General features: G+C 45.5%; 1 protein-coding gene across 1 annotated transcript in view; it reads right to left on the reverse strand.

Annotated features, from left to right (window-relative positions):
• Positions 1-14,362, reverse strand: part of STON2 (stonin 2) — a 116,093-nt gene that overhangs the window by 95,087 nt on the left and 6,644 nt on the right. The window contains exon 2 of the mRNA XM_054024854.1: positions 310-521. Coding sequence (XP_053880829.1) covers positions 310-397 — 88 coding nt within the window. The 5' untranslated portion in view covers positions 398-521. The remainder of the gene's footprint in view (positions 1-309; positions 522-14,362) is intronic.

The raw sequence follows: 14,362 nt of genomic DNA on the forward strand, positions 1-14,362 counted from the left end.
CACACCAGGCCTAGTTTTGCCCTTAGTTAGAATAGGTGAAACATCCCATGTGGTCAGTGGGAACTGTGTAACTGAGGCAGAACTAGGCCCAATGAAAGGGCATTTATAAAACATTTCTCATGAGACATAACATTTGATATTTTTACCTAGAACTCTCCATCATGCAGGGGAAGTAGGAAGTAACTCAGCCTCCTCTGTTCCCACTTGGAAGGCAGGTTCTCATGAGACCAAATCTGTGTCAGTAGATGGGCCAGTTTAATTTTAAAAAGTCTTTCTTAAAGGGCTCTAAAGGAATCTGAGGGAACTTACCCTGCAAAGTAACCGGCACGAGCAGCTCATCATTGAAGGAGACCCACTCTGACTGGTGGGAAGCAATGACATTTGCCAATGACGTCATGCTCGGGACAGGCTGCTCATCTTCACCCAGTGCTTGAGGGAAAGGCCCAGAATGGTCAATGCCAATCAATGGGGAGCAGCACCTCCTTGGCACTTCCTGGCTTTTTCCTTTCACATTAGAAATTCTGTTAAGAGTCAAGAAAGGGTGTAATTAGGTCTCTCAAAGTTAAAAACAAAACAAAAAACACCCTAAACAAATTAACTGAAAAAATAAGCCCCAGCATTTTAATAATAAAGGCAACTAACACATTTCACAAACTACATACACAGTTCCACCAAAATGCAGTCACCTCTGGGGGTCAGAACACTACCTTTTCTGTATGTGAAGGAGGAATAAGTTTGGCCAAAGGCATTGTGACAAACCCCTACTCTTAAAAAAAGCAGCATGGGGTCTCTAAACAGCGCTGTGTGTGATTTTATTTTTTAAAAGGTTTTCATCTTAAAACAGCCCCATGCAGCAAGTGGAATGGAGCCTTCAACTTGGATAGCATTTTCTTCCATAGGGCTTAAACATTTGATATTTTTTGATACACATCACACCCGTGTATTATCTCTGTTTTCCAGAGGTGTGTGAATTCATTCCCTACCTGTCTTAGGTTTTTATGAAGCCCCTGTTTCTGTGGCATTCAAGCCCTGTGGAAATACGAATAAGCATGAATTTAGCTTGGCTTCTCAACTGATTGAATATTGTTTCCTAGCTGACTGGTAAAGCTGCAGTGGAGCATGAGGCTTGGGACCTGGAATGTGTCTACATAAGCCTTGTAAATCACCCTGATGCTGGATGCCATGGAAATGCTTGATAATAATGAGGAAGTCCCCTTGTTTATAAAACGCAGGCCAACCTATCAGGAAACAGAGTCAACACCATGTGACCTAGATGATTAGTAATGACACAAATAGTGAATATTCACAGCAACAAGTTCGTGCCCAAACATTGGTTAAAATTTGTTTGCACAAAACAATTCATTTGACCACACTGATAACAAGAAGAAAATATGTAAAAGTCACCCATTTGTAGATAATTTTAAAAGGGGAGGGGAAAATGGTCAAAGTTCTCAGATAAACGATTCACAACAAATAACCTGACTGGCTCTAGTTGCATCCAATACATTTGAAACATTGCTTTTTCCATTTTCCACAAAAGTCATGATGATTTAGGGGCACGTCACCCAATGTCTCACCTCTCATCTTGTGTGTGTTCAAAGTCTTTATGTCACCTACACATATACTCATGCTTATCCAACAAGAACAACTCCATCAGAGCTCTGCGAAATTTGGATAACTCTTGCTGAAAGTCAAATAAAATAGACTATATTTTTTTGCCTGCTCAAGATAATATAATTTACCCTCACTGTGCCATGCAAAATAGTGCAGGTGATGGGGGTGGGGGGGAAAATGGAAGGAATAATATGTCCTAGAAATTCTTCAAAATACCATGGGCCCAAGCCACGGATCTAAACATTTCCCAAAAGTTCTGGCCCCATCTCCAACATATTGCACTGAAACAAAGTCATTGTACCTCCTCTATATGTTTTTCAGTTCTGCTATAATATTTGCAATGTATCCATACCTTAAATATCCTACAGCTCTAGTACCACAGAAAGAGGTCATATAGCATTCCTCATGTTTGAAAAGAGACAGAACTCAGTAATAATGAATTTTAAATGGATTTTTTTAACTCTGTCTATCTTAGGTACTTATATGGCCTCCATCACCAAAGTATCTGAGCACCTCACAATCTTTAATGCAATTGTCCTCACAATTCCCGATAGGTAGGGTACTATGCCCATTTTACAGATGGGGAACTTAGGCACAGAGAGGCAAGGTGACTTGCCCAAGGTCACACACAAAGTCTGTGGAAGAGGAGGGTCCACATGCACCAGGCTTGTAAGGCCACTCACTCAAATTTGGCCTAGCTGGCCCACCCATCATCATGACAGAGAAGTGGCTGGGCCAAATCTGACCGGTGCTGAGCCCCCATGCCTGGAGGAGGGAGCTGAGCCCAGCAAGCCCTGGAGGACAGGAGCTGCCAAGATGGTCTGCAGGGTGCACTTATTTAGTGCTTATTACCCACAATATAGACACATTAATGTAAGAAATATCTAGTAAGACAGATGTTTTTTTGCCTTAAAGCTACTCACTGGGTCACGACAGATCATCAAGGTTTACAAATGGGTCCTGAGCCCAATGAAGTTGAGAACCAGTGTGATAGATCTAACTTTTGTTCTGGGTTTGTATAGTGTCTAGCACAGTAGGTTTCTACATGCTACAATAATACAAATTAACAACAATAATAATATGCTAATTCCATTTTTATCCAATTCAGTTCTACAAGGGCAGCAAATAAGGCCTGCATGGAAGAGCTGAAAACTCAGAAGATCAACCTCTCAGTCGCAGAATGGTCGGCCCAGTCCCTGGTCATGGTGGGAATTGACGGGCCCAAGCTTATTGCCTAACTGCTGTAGACTGAAAACAGGCCCCTATAACAAAAGTCCAACACAAAATACAAGGCTTCCCACAAAAGGAGTAAGGCTCCCTACAGCCAGAGTCTTCGTTTGTAACTATAGCTTCTACATCCAGAACCTTTCAGTGCTCTCTTATGTAAGCAAGGCTGCTCCCCTCTCAGCTGAACACCCACACCCTCTCTTTCCTTATGCAGCTCCCTCTCTCCTGACATGGAAACAGCTGCAGCTGAGCCCAGATCTATTCTCCCCTTCCCACCCCACCAGTGGCAGGGTCTCTGCATTCCCGTATTGAGGGCAGACATCTCTTGCCCCCTCTTCCCACCAACCCCACAATGGACTCTCTTATGAGAAAACAGTGGACAGCGCTAAACAAAGAGAGAAAACTGGTGGTGAGTGTGTGGTGAAATCAGATGTTTAGGGTCACAGGGGCTCTGGTTTCCCTCGGAGAGAGGGAGGGAGAGGATGACTTTGATATTTTGCTTTCCTCATCTGACCTGTTAAGCTGTTCACTTTTGGCTTGTTTAAATATCTGTAATTGGAGTCTTTCTAAATAACAGAACACTGACCTCTCCCTATTCTCACTGAGAAAGTCCTCAAGGAACCCTGAAATGACAGGAAATGAACAAACAAAACAATTTATCTGGCTCTTAACACACTTGGAGCCCACAAGAACACATTTTTCAAGCATCCACGGAAGACCTCTGGAAGGAGGCAGGAAGATCAGTTTACCATGGATTTTCTCAGCAGTCCCTCCCTGCTGTCCACACTCCTCCTCCCCCGCCCCCCCCCCCCAAGGAGAACTGAAGAAGATTGCAGTTTTAAAATGCTATGCTGGAGGCTTGACTTTTTGCTCCTGAGTTTTTCTGAAGTTCCCCATTGCTGCACTGCCACAGAACCCCTCAAATGATTCTCAAATCTGGAACCGGGAGATGACCTGTACTCAAGGCCTGCGGTGGTGGTGGTCACATGAGAAATTCCTAAGAAAGAGAGAGAAAGCAAAGTGGTCCCCTGAATTATTGAGTCAGGGGCTCTGCATTTGGAAAGCTACAGAGCAGCTATTGCATCTTAAAACAGATGGCAAGAAACTAGAAATATCTGGGAGGGAATCTTTACAGTGTACTGAGAGGCCTTGAAATGCACCACTGGCACATGTTCGAGTTATAGGGCTCTGCTGCTATTGGGACTTTCTGCACAGGGCCGGCTCTGGCTTTTTTGCCGCCCTAGGCAAGAAAGCCACCTCCCCCCCCGCCTCCAGCGTGGCAGGGGAGGGCGCCGAGCCCTGCCGCGGGCCCGCAATCCCCAACTGGCCAGAGCGCCGGGAGCAGGGCGGAGAGCCTGGCTGGGGCTCTCCGCTCTCCCCGGCGGCCAGAGCGCCGGGGGGAGGGCGGAGAGCCCAGCCGGGTCTCTCCGCTCTCCCCGGCGGCCAGAGCGCTGGGGGGGAGGGCAGCGAGCCCGCCGTGGCTCTCTGCTCTCCCTGACCGGCTGGAGTGCCGGGGGAAGGGCGGCGAGCCCGGCCGGGGCCCAGCTCTCCCCGACTGGGCGGAGCGCCGCGGGGAGGGCGGCGAGCCCATTCGCGGCCCCGCTCTCGGGCCGGAGGGCCCCGCCGCGCCGCCCCTGTCCAGGCGCCGCCCCAAGCACATGCTTGGTGGGCTGGTGCCTGGAGCAGGCCCTGTTTCTGCACAGTTCCTGGTTTGTTTAGTAAATGATGCAGAGACTGCTGCTTTGTTATTCTAACTAATGCCATTGATTTCTCTGGGAAAAATAAGATTTAACTATTTGAAAATCAGATCGAATTGACTGTAACATCTGAGGGCTTTCTGGTTTGGAGGTGATCTGGGGAAGTGTCTGTCTGTGGTGGGGAGAAAAAGATGCAAAGACAGAATTTTGGACTCTTCCAGAAATTTAAAGGCTGCTCCAGACAATACAGCCCGCTGAACGAAACACTTGCTCCCTTTGATCAACGCCCATAGCTTTGAATTATGGGGTATGGGAGGGTGATTATATTTGTGCTGATTACTTGAAAAAGACAACACAGCATTACCTTTACCACCATTCTTCCACATGGAGAAGCCACCTGTAAAAAGAACTGCCATGTGTAGAGGAGCCCCTAAGTAGTATGGTTCCAATGGAGCCATGCATTGCGCTAGCAGGGAGGTGCTGTGGGTCCCAGGACAGAGCCTGTGCATGTATGCTGGGAATCCATTTGGTTTGGGGGCAGAATCATCACCCATTTCTCAGGAGGGCAAACACTCCTACCCCTGAAATGATGGAGACATTGTTCAAGGGAATCTTTGCACTTTCCTCCCCCACTCCAGAGCTCTTCTACAGATATTTCTCTGAAAAGGGATTCTGTGTGTCTAGGAGTGGTAGAGGCTATTAGAGTTGGTAGGGCAACTCCCACCTTTTCATGTTCTCTGTATGTGTAGAAATGTCTCCTTACTATATGTTCCATTCTATGCATCCGATGAAGTGGGCTGTAGCCCACGAAAGCTTATGCTCAAATAAATTTGTTAGTCTCTAAGGTGCCACAAGTACTCCTGTTCTTTTTGCGGATACAGACTAACACGGCTGCTACTCTGAAACCAGTAATATTTAGAAAATTCAGGAGGCAAGAGCCTGTCTCTGTATGCCTCTAGCTGCGACTGCATCTGAAAAAAACCCTGTGTTCAGTTGTGGGTGCCTAATTACTAAAGAGAACCACATTAGATAGTGTTCAGAGAGCTGGAGAGATTAACAGAGGAAGAAAGATTGTAGCCCCCGTCCTGTATATTTTATGCTCCCAAAACTCAATGAGCAAGGACTTCAGCCTGGGCCTTAAAAAAGCAACACTACATTGAAGGAGTAGGGGAGAATAAACAGTCCACAAACATTTGAAGCTCCAAGGATGTAGACAAATTATTTTGGGTGATTCAAAGGGGTATAACTAGGTGTAATGGGATAAAACTAAAGGAAAATATAGGATGAATATCAGGACAAATAATTCCTGACAGTGAGATGTGTTCTGCTCCCAGGCTCCCCAGGGAAGTGGCAGAAACATGCTTGAGACATTTTAAGTGTGATTCTGCTCTGAAACCATTTCTGTAAGAATGACTCATGGGGGGGGATGTCCCTGTTTATTGCGTCTCAGTGCTCATTCCAAGTGTAATGTAGTCTCCTGTTACATAACTGCATTACAAGTGAAAAAGATAATTTTCCAAACTGCCAGCCCTGCAGACTCAGCCTGGAATGGGATAATTGAGCTAGGTTCTATCTTTCTCATAATAATACACTCTGTAGGCCAAATGCTGCCCTCACTTTTCAGAGTAAAACCGTGCTTTAGAACTAGACTGGAGCACTAGAAGAAATACAGTAGGGAACAATTTTGTATTGATGGGATAAGGGGAGAATGGACTAAGTTATTTAACAGCCCATTTCTGTGAACAATCACTTCACCATGCCAGAGATAGGAAAAAATAAATAAAATAACAGCTTGTGGTATATATTAAGGTTAGGCTGCAGACCACACCTACGTAAGGTCCTGAATTCTACAGGCCTAGATTAATTTTGAATCCCTTGTATAGAGAAACTAGGGAAATTGCTGTTCTACCTGAAAATTCTGTGTTTCACAAAAAGTTAATAGTAGGCAACCAGCAGTCTGAATACACTGAGACTATGAGGTGTGGTTAGTAACCTCCACTTCAGAGAAGATAGGAGGCATATTCATCTCTGCCACTTCCTTGTTCTCTCAAGGCCACCATGAGCCACAATTCTACATCCGTTTTGAGACCCAAGGCTTCCAGATATCATTGTTACAAGCTGCACATATGTTCCCTGCCCTGCACCCACTTTGAATTGAGAGAGTCTAACTTGTCCTGCTAGGATGGTGAATTAATTGCAGAGCTGGGAGTCAGTTGCTGCATGTCTGGACACAACTGCACTGGTAAACTGTAAACAGCTCTATTATCTGGGAAGGCAGCTGGCTTTACAAAGGGATTGCTTGGAGCCTTTCCTATAAAATGCTAGGAAAACAAAGTTATAAGACATCTAGAGTCAAATTGTTCAAAAGCGGCCTCTAATTGAATACTTGAGTTTGGGCATCTGTTTTTTGGAAATCTCCAAAATAGTTTATTATGTCTCTGCAAACTCTGAAAAATTTATATCCTGTTTCTTAGGGTATGTCAGCACAGCAACCCTCCCCCCACTAACCCCCCGCCATCCCATGGCAGCAAGTCTCAGAGTTCAACTGACTTGGGTTCGTGCTACAGGGCTAAAAATAGCAGTGTAGGTGATTGTTCCCTCTCAGGCTGGAGCTCTGGCTCTGAAACCCAGAAGGGGGAAGGTCTTAGGTAGGGTGACCAGATGTTCTGATTTTATCATTCCCAATATTTGGGGCTTTGTCTTAAGCAGGCTCCTATTACCCCCTGCCCTCTGTCCCAATTTTTCACACTTGCTATCTGGTCACCCAGTCTTAGGGTATGTCTACGCTGCAATTAGACACCCACGGCTGGTCCGTGCCATCTGACACAGGCTCACGGGGCATGGGCTGAGGGGCTCTTTAATTGTGGTATAGACATTCAGGCTCAGGCTGCAGCCCAAACTCTGGGACACCCCCACGTCACAGGGCCTGTGCTCCAGCCCAAGCCTGGATGTCCACACCACAATTAAACAGCCTCTTAGCCTGAGCCCCACAAACCAAAGTCAGGGTTTTTAATTGCAGTGTAAACATACCCTGAGAGCCCAAGCTCCAGCCCAGATGGAAATGTCTACACTGCTATTTTTAGTTCCATAGCATGAGCCTGAGTCAATTGACCTGGGCTTTAAGACTCACTGTCGCGTGGGGGAAGGAGGAGCATTTTTCAGGTAGGGTAGATGCACCCTAAGTATAGAAAGTCTGTGTGAAATGAAGGTGAGCTTTAGAACCCCAAAGTTATCCTCAGACAAACTTAACCAAATGCGTTCCATTTGCTAAACCCTACAAAACTACTCCTGTATTTCGCTCGCCCTCATGGTGATTACCAAGGTCTCTCTCCTGTTTAACATGCTAACTTCTCTCCCGTGATCTATTCAGTGAGGTAAGACGACAATGCATGATGTACCATAGTTACTCACCACAGAATTGTCTGCATGTCAGACACTAGATGGTGGCATCATTAAATAAAGCTGTCAGGAGGAGAATGGAGATCAGAAAGCAAGAAGTATCTTTATGCTTCCAAATTTCTTAGTAACCTGCAGTAATAATGGGAAATGGGAAAAGGAATATGATGGTCTCATAAATGTTTGCCAGAATGTGGCTGTGGTTGTTAAAGAGATGCATCTTTCTAGTCTAAAATTTCCCTGCTTTTATAACTAGAATGCAGTGCTTCTCTGTCAGCCACTAATGTTCTGGCACTGCATTTATATCTCGAAAGAAACTACTGCCTTTTAGTTTTTTAAAGCTAGAATTAAGTATTGCATTTGCAACTGAAATTTCAACTCCATCAGCAAACAGGGAAGACAGCACAATTCCTCCCACGCTTCAAGACTGGATTCAATTACACAAGCCGAATCAGGAGCTGTGAATACTAGTAAAGTTCATGCTATCGTTATGGTGGAGGTCAGGCGCCACTTTAGCTATAGGCAAACAAGGCAGTTGTCTAGCCTGGCAGATTTCTGGGCAATTGCCTAGAGTGGCAGATTTGACCCAACTGGCTCTCCATCCTTACAGAGGCACAGCCAGGCCAAATTTGAGTAAATGGCATTGTGACTTGCCCATGGGATACACCACCACTCATACTTGGCCCAGTTGGCCCTGTGCCATGATGAAGGGACAGGCAAGCCAAGTCTCCCACCCTAGGCCTATGAGGAGGGGAAGGCACACTGAAGTTTTGCCTGTGGCACAGATTGTCTGGAGCAGTTCCTTTGCTGGGGGTTGGGTTAAACTTCGTTGAAGCAGTGGGTGTAACAATCATCCTTCATTCAGGCTAAATGTAAGAAGCAGTTAAGCTCCTGTTGGAATAACATAGCTAAAACAATAGGAGCCACCATCTAAAACACAGCCATATGTCAATATCCGTCAAGGGAGCAGAGCTATGTGGATAGAGGGATTTCACTAGACAGGGATTGGCAACCTTTGGCATGCGGCCCATCAGGGAAATTCGCTGGCGGGCCGGGACGGTTTGTTTACCTGTAGCATCTGCAGGTTTAGCTGATTGCAGCTTCCACTGCCCACAGTTCGAGGTTCCAGGCCAATGGGGGCAGTGGGAAGCACTGACCAGCACACCCCTGGGCCCACGCCACTTCCCGCAGCCCCATTGACCTGGAACGGGGGACCGTGGCCGGTGGGAGCTGCGATCGGCCGAATCTGCGGATGCTGCAGGTAAACAAACCGTCCCGGCCCACCAGCGGATTTCCCTGATGGGCCGCATGCCAAAGGTTGCCGATCCCTGTACTAGGAGATGAATGAAAATGTAGAGGTCTGGGTATTGATTTGGTGGAGCTGTGCATGGGACAAGAGGACAAGAAACACCACAGAAGCAGACTGTAAGGGGCTGGGACCTAGGTAGTCTTGCCTAGCAGTCACAGCTGAGCTGGAGTCTACATGTCAAGAACAACTGCAAGATGGCAGTCCGTGAGCAGGGGTTGGAGGAATCGCCAGAGTCAAACTCAACAGACCCGAGATCAGAAGTTGTACCAGGCTGGAATCAGAAGGCCAGAGTCAAGGTGATGCCAGAACCTGGAGATCAGAAGACAAGGTGTGGTTGGGAGTTACAGCAGGTCAGAAATCTATGTGCAGGGCCCTCCCAAATTCACCGTCTATTTTGGTAAATTTCACTGTCACAGGATTTCAAAAATCTTAAATTTCACAGTTTCAGATATTTAAATCTGAAATTTCACAGTGTTATAACTGAGGGGGTTAACTGTAGGGGGTTATAACTGTGACCCAAACAGGAGTTGGGTTGGGGTCGCAAGTGGGGTCACCGTATTGCCATTTTTACTTCTGTACTGCTGCTGGCAGTGGCGCAGCCTTCAGAGAGTGGCGGCTGCTGGCTGGGTGTCCAGCTCTGGAGGCAGAGCCACCATCAGCAGCAGTGCAGAAGTGAGGGTGGCATGGTATGGTATTGCCACCCTTACTTCTGCACTGCCACTGGAGGTGGGTCTGATCCAGCCTCAGGAGTGGCCTGTGCAGGGGAAGATGAAGTTCCGTCCCTCTGCAGGCTGGATGGTCATGTGGGTTTAGCCTGACTCCCACCATTTCAAGGGAATAAAGAGCAACTGTATGAAAAAGATGGGGCAAAGTTTGCTTTTAAAGGGACAGCCTCATGGGAAATATTTTATTTGCAGTTAAAAAAAATCAAAATCAAATTCACACACAGTAGAAAACAAAACACACACACACATTTTATCACTGTTGTATGATCCTTTGCATGATTGTTGCTGTAACCTGACAAAGTGAATATGGTGGACATGAGGCTGCCTGGGTATTAGTAACAAAGGGAAATGTTTCCAAAAGAGCCTATTGTGGACACACAGTTGCCAGAGCCTCAGTTTGGAAGAAAGCAAAAAATTTCCTAGTAAACTGGAGGCAGAAGGCAGAATTTTTTGCCATTGATTCTATCTGGTCTCCTAGGCTAAGTGATGAGTAGAACAGGACCCAAAGACTTTAATTGCTTTGATGAATGGAGACAGACACCTTTGATGGAAGGGGAGAACAATGTCCAAACTACTTCTAAACATTTCCCCTTTCTGACCATTTTGGTCTTGCCCTTGTTCAGGCTGAGCCAGCTGCTCTTTACCATGTGCTGATCTCCTTTAAGGCACTGTGAGCTCTTTGTAATGGTGTTGGTTGTGGCTGTGGTAAGGAGGTATATGAACTGTGTGTTATTGGTGCACCAGTGGCAGAGGAACCCATGGTGTCTTACCACCTACCAACATGCTCTCATGTAGATATTGGAGAGAGGAGGGGAATGGTGGCAGCACAGATCGCTATGAGATTATACAACTGAGGGTTTTGGGGGCAAGTGGATCAGTTGCCTATTACCACACTCTGGCGCCTGTTGGGAGAGGAATGATCGGAGCCAAGGTAGTGCTGCGCCACCTACATCACGTGAGAAGGTCAGTGCTCAGATGTGTCAAACGCTTCAGGGAGGTTAAGTAGCATAAGCATTGAGATGTAGCTTCCACCCACTGCCAGGAGGAGTGTGTCTTTTAGTCCCGTGAGGGATATCTCCATGCTGGAGCCGAATTGTGAAGCATCTAGGATGCTGGCAAATGCCACTTGGTACTAGAGCTCAGTGGTCAGTACCCTTATACATTCAGGTTCATCTGTACATTCAGCTGTCAGTCCTGATCTCTGGTTGTTCAGTGGGTGGGGCCGGGAGAGCATGCTGGTAAGCACTGTGCCAATCTGTTCTTTTAAAATCATACTATTAAGTTTTGTCCATGGTCTGAAAGAGCACCATGTGTCATAAGATGAAATGAATACAAATAACAGAGTAGGGGATGTTGGTCAATTGCTCCCGTCACAGGGCATTATTGCTGAAGTAGACAGTTGCTGTTCAGGAGAGGACCAGAAGTAGAACAGGAGTGGGTGCTCTGCTGGTAAGGTGCCCTCACAGAAGGGAGTAGGCCCTTGGTTAAGAGGGCTGTTGCAAGTCACAGAAAGCCACGGATAGGAGAAGCCTCTGACGAACACCTGACTTATGCTTGGCTCAAGCGAAGTGCTATGAAAGTTCTCCGTGTATGTGCATACTCACACAGCACCCACAAAATCTTCTAAAACTCAAACAACCCAAGGGATAAGGGAAAATTCCAGTTTTCAAACAAGATCCAAGCATGCGACTTCATCTTTTAAAATTCCACATTTAGAAAAAGCCAACTGACCAACCCCTCCATATCAGTCTCTGTACTTGGAGGATTTGAAGTTACCAGAGGAAAAGGAAAGTGGTTGTGGTGAAAGCACTTTGCAGCTCCCTGCTTCACAGAGAATTTATTCAACCTTCACTTGCCTTAAGAAAGAAAATCTGCTGCCTTTTATTATTACTAAAGCTGCACAGTCATCAATTTCCAATGGCAGACACACAATTAGTTGTTTATTCAATAGGATAAACTGGTAAAAATGTATTTAGCAGTAATTTGGGCATTCTGAATGCCTAGTAATAAAATACTTTGTATTTATAGTGCACTTTTTATCTGATGCTGTCAAAGCACTTTACAAAGGGTGGTGTTATTATACCCATTTACAGATCAGGAAACTGAGGCATTGAGTGGGGAAAGTCACATGGCAAGTCAGTGGCAGAGTTCTGGATAGAACCCAGCTCTCCCGATTCCCAGTCCCTTAGATAACAGAACATTCCGCCTTCCCAATGGCTAGACATGAACGCCATTCTAGACTACAGTTTTAGGAGCTGATAGGCCATATTTAACGGGAAAGTTAATTTCCCTTCATTCAAATCTAAGACCTTGGAGCTGACTTATGGCATGAGTGCTGTTATGTCTCCTCTACAGTGAAGAGAGAATACATCATAAAATCAAAGTTAAAATTAAGGAAAGGCTTGGTTGGCCTTGAAGATTCCTTGAACCCTTATTGCAGGAAAGGAGCAGACCCATTCTCCCTTAACGCCTATTTCATTTTAGTAATCAATGTCATGTATACAGATTTAATTGTGCAGTAGGGAATTAGAAATGTGTGAAGGCAAAGTGCCTTCCCTGAAAAGTTTAGTATTTGAAGAGCTTCTGTAGATCAGTTATGGGGAAAAGTTTTTGAAAGCACCTAAATCCAACTGACTTTCAATGAGATTTAGGCTCTGAAGTGCCTAAGTCCCATTTGAAAATGGGACTTTGGCAAAATTGCCAAGGTACTTTTGAAAATTTTACCATGGACTCCTCAACTTCTCAGAGCCTGACAGAGAAGCAATGAGCAAAAATATTTAAGTTACAAATTTCTTTTTCTACTACTTAATCCACCTTGTTGATCTGGATGTTTAATCCTGGACATGCTACCCTCAAGGTAGCAACAAAGATAGGGAGAAACAATGTGTAACAGTAGTTAGAGCAGTGGGCTGGGATTCAAGAATCTGGGGTTTTATTCCCATCCCTGCCACTGACTCACTGTTTCACCAGAAATCATACATACATCTGACTCCAGCATATTTCATGCAGACACAAACAAAAATATTTAAGACACCATCCAAAATCAGCAGATTACAACACTGAGCAGTCTCAGTTTCAATTCCTTTAACTCTGACAAGGTTTCTGAAGACAAAGAATTAAAAGTTCAGGGTTGGCGCCTGTTTCAATGTGGTGGAAGAGCTTATTCCAGCTGCTTGGAGCAGCAATCCAAAAAGCCTGTGCCTCTCTCAATCAGTTTTAGCTCCAGGCACTTTCAAACCAATAGACTGGATTGAATGAAGGGTGTCTTTGCAATCTGCTTTGAAAAAAAAAAGTGAATATAAATAGGCTGGTGCCAAACTGAACACACATATATACAGTGTGGTAGACCAAGGCAGCTGCCTCACTCAGAGACTTGGCCAATTAAGTCAAATTGGAGAGGTCACAATGATGGGTCTGTGGTTAAGAAGAAAAAAAATACAAACCTGCTGAGCGTATCTTGCAATAGTTCCACTCTCTGCAGTGATACCCCAGATGCTTTGACAGTGAATAGACAACAACCCCAACCAACAGGGTCTCTTCCCAGCCCCCATTCATGCAGCTTATTGTACAGTGCTTTGAAAAGGAGGTCTGGGAGCGTTTGTCTGAAATGGTTCGAATGCACCCAAGACATGAGGAGGAGACATTTTCAGGAGGTATTTCAGTTGCAATATATTGCAAATGACAGGGCAGAGGAAAAGTGTAAGTAAAATCTCTTGATGGTATCTTTCAAGGTCAGCAATCCTTGAGAGCAGATAGTCAAACTGCTAAGAATTAAACATCATGGCCCAGTTCTTTTGTAGTATAACTTCACTGAAGCCAATATGCTGGTAGTGAACTGTGCTTTAGAGTTTGACCAGCTCAAGTTCCGATTCTGTAGTTGGTAACATTTCTTTTCCTCCATAATACTTAGCAGTGCAGTTTCCACATGCCTCAGTCATCCACATACCACAAAACCACCATGCAGTTCTGCAAAAGCAGTACCTTCTGCTCACGAGAGGGCCATGGTTTAGATAGATGGAGAACAAAATTATTACATAATCCTACTACCTCAAAAATAAATTGAAGATAGCATTAGCTCTGAGCTGAAAGAACTGACAGTTGGTAAAACCCAGTCCGGAGCCCACAGACGGATGGACTCCGTTGCCACAAATACCAGTTAGAACTTTGCTGAGACACTCTGAGCACAGCTCCTACCTGTTCAGTAAAAGGGAGGTTTCTCTCCAGCTCACCGGGCAGGTCTGCTGTTCACAGACCACAAGAGACCCATTTTGAAATTCAGCTGCAGAGTCCACTGCTTGCTCTGGGGAGAAAATGAGGATGGCTGCATACTCCTACAGCCCCTTTCCAGGATCTTAAAGCACAGGGGCCAATTTTATCCTAGGTGACAGGCAAAG

The sequence above is a fragment of the Malaclemys terrapin genome, chromosome 4, assembly GCF_027887155.1.
Source record: "Malaclemys terrapin pileata isolate rMalTer1 chromosome 4, rMalTer1.hap1, whole genome shotgun sequence".
In the NCBI taxonomy this organism is placed as follows: domain Eukaryota; kingdom Metazoa; phylum Chordata; order Testudines; family Emydidae; genus Malaclemys; species Malaclemys terrapin.